The following is a 2,069-nucleotide window of genomic DNA, read 5'->3' on the forward strand; positions in this document are numbered from 1 at the left end:
AAAACCCTTAAGAAGAGTTTGGTGGCAAGGACAAGGCTCGAAAATTAGCGTCACCTTGGCAGGGTGGTGCCCCTTACATGACATGGGTGCTCCTGCGGCGTAAAGCGACGACTTCTCGATGAGCACACGCTTCAAAATCGTTCGTCGACATCGACAAGTGCAGTATCATATGAGGAAAAGGTAGATCGGCAGACCACCAAAGGCAAAGAAAGGGTCAGACGCACTTGAAAGCTAAAAGGGAAACCACTCTTCAACTTCTAACATTTGTGCCTTGTAAGGCTGCTATTTGAAAATTAACAAAGCCCCAAGAGTTAGTCTTGAGTGCTTATATCTTACCATATCCCAAGCAAGGACCACTCAAATTATTCAAAATACCCACCTACGGCCTCTGATAGGTGGTAATCCACTGACAGGAAGGCATAGCCTACAGCCAATGTAACATCTGCTGAATAAAATAAATTATGGTACAGTACTTCAGATTCAGCTGCTTCAGCTCGGATGTTTGTGGGAGGCTTATGCGATTGAGCTAGTATTGTCTCTCGGGAAGGGCAATTTGTTTGCACTTTTTAATTAAAGGCTCCTTCCTTCAACATTTCTTTGAACTAGATGGAGAGGAAGGATCTTGCCCATGACCTGAGGCAATACGCGGTCATACCGCGACAAAGAATGAATGAGATTTCCAGCGCAAACGCGCTTTACGAAGTCACCGGATTCGGCTTCTTTACTTGGTCGATTCGTCCTTAAATATACCATAATGCCAAAAGTATAAATAGAAGAAATAATATTGTTAAATCATAGGCCAACAGTTAACTGTTGTCGATTTTATTCCCACAACAAATCTCTCACATGACTAGTCTTTGCAAATTATACTTTTGGGCAGAACTCTTTACGCCATTTGGACACAATAGTGCAGGAAAGATACGGCATCACTACCTCCACTTCAACGACGAGGCTCTAAACTCTTAATTACTAAAGTAATTTACTCTACAAAAGCGATTGGACAGATTGAGACTGACCAAAACAGAACATTGACGAATCTTCGCCGAACAAGCCACGAATGACCAAACCGAGGAGTCAAAAGCAGCAAACTCATAAGGAAAAAGACATTTAATCCCTAATGACCCAACGATCCTTCTTAATGCCCCGATGTAACAATTATCAACGTCGGTTAAATTTATGTAACTGGATGGAGATTCCAGAGTCTGCGTACGGCACCTTATACGATCTGGGGCAAAGTTGGGGCAGGGACGAGGAAACCCCATGGCACATGGATTCAGTTAAGAGGCACCCTAACTGCTGCTTCGTCAGCACACGCAACCGAGCTTGGGTGGAACCAGGGAATGATAGCTCATGAAATCAAAACCGTGAAGAGAGTCCCCAATCAATTAGAACTCACACCCTTTGCCATGGTAGAGCTCCAGGCGTAGCCACTTTGTCAGCGTCCATCCCTCAGTCGAAGTTGTATTGACGGCAATCATTTGACAGATGTACGAACCCACACGCTTCGACGACATGGAAAACGTTTTTGAGACAAATACGCTATTGACATCCCTCATCGATGGCGAATGAATTGTTTCCTAGAAAGGATATAGTTGTAAGTGATGTTGGTATTCAGTTGGAAATGGTCCTAGACATTAAACCCGGAAGCTTTGAGAAGCTATTGCCTAATTTTTATAATTGATGGAAATAACCGCCACTACAAAATTTCGCAATTGAAATGGAAATTTAGTGGGTTTTTATGTTGAAAATTCCTAATGCCGTAAGAATACGCTATTAACAAGGCCCTAATTTTTATGGTTAAAGACAAAGCATCTACTCATTCATAATCGTACCTAATTTAGACGATTAGTCTATTAAAAAAGGTGAGTGATGGGTCCACAAAAAACTATTGAAGCTTATATTCACAACTTTACCAGACTTATTGTGAGCTTACCAATGATTGTTAGGGAATGGAAACTGAGTGGATGCGGCCGCCGCAACTTCTGCTTTGGTCAGGCTGATCTCCTCCACAATAAAGATAATCATTGCGAAACTGTAGTTGGGCTGCGGTTGAAGGAAGTGCTTACAGT

The 2,069-nt window shown here is 42.5% G+C and overlaps 1 protein-coding gene across 1 annotated transcript in view; it reads left to right on the forward strand. All coding sequences in view use genetic code 11, as the record gives it.

The window, feature by feature from the left end:
• Window positions 1-1,869: 1,869 nt before the first annotated feature.
• The window catches only part of EGR_08091 (hypothetical protein), a gene marked incomplete at both ends in the record, with an annotated part of 1,114 nt that continues 914 nt past the window's right edge, over window positions 1,870-2,069 (forward strand). The window contains one exon of the mRNA XM_024497340.1: window positions 1,870-2,048. Coding sequence (XP_024348211.1) covers window positions 1,870-2,048 — 179 coding nt within the window. The remainder of the gene's footprint in view (window positions 2,049-2,069) is intronic.

The sequence above is a fragment of the Echinococcus granulosus genome (genome assembly GCF_000524195.1).
Source record: "Echinococcus granulosus chromosome Unknown EG_S00096, whole genome shotgun sequence".
NCBI lineage: Eukaryota > Metazoa > Platyhelminthes > Cestoda > Cyclophyllidea > Taeniidae > Echinococcus > Echinococcus granulosus.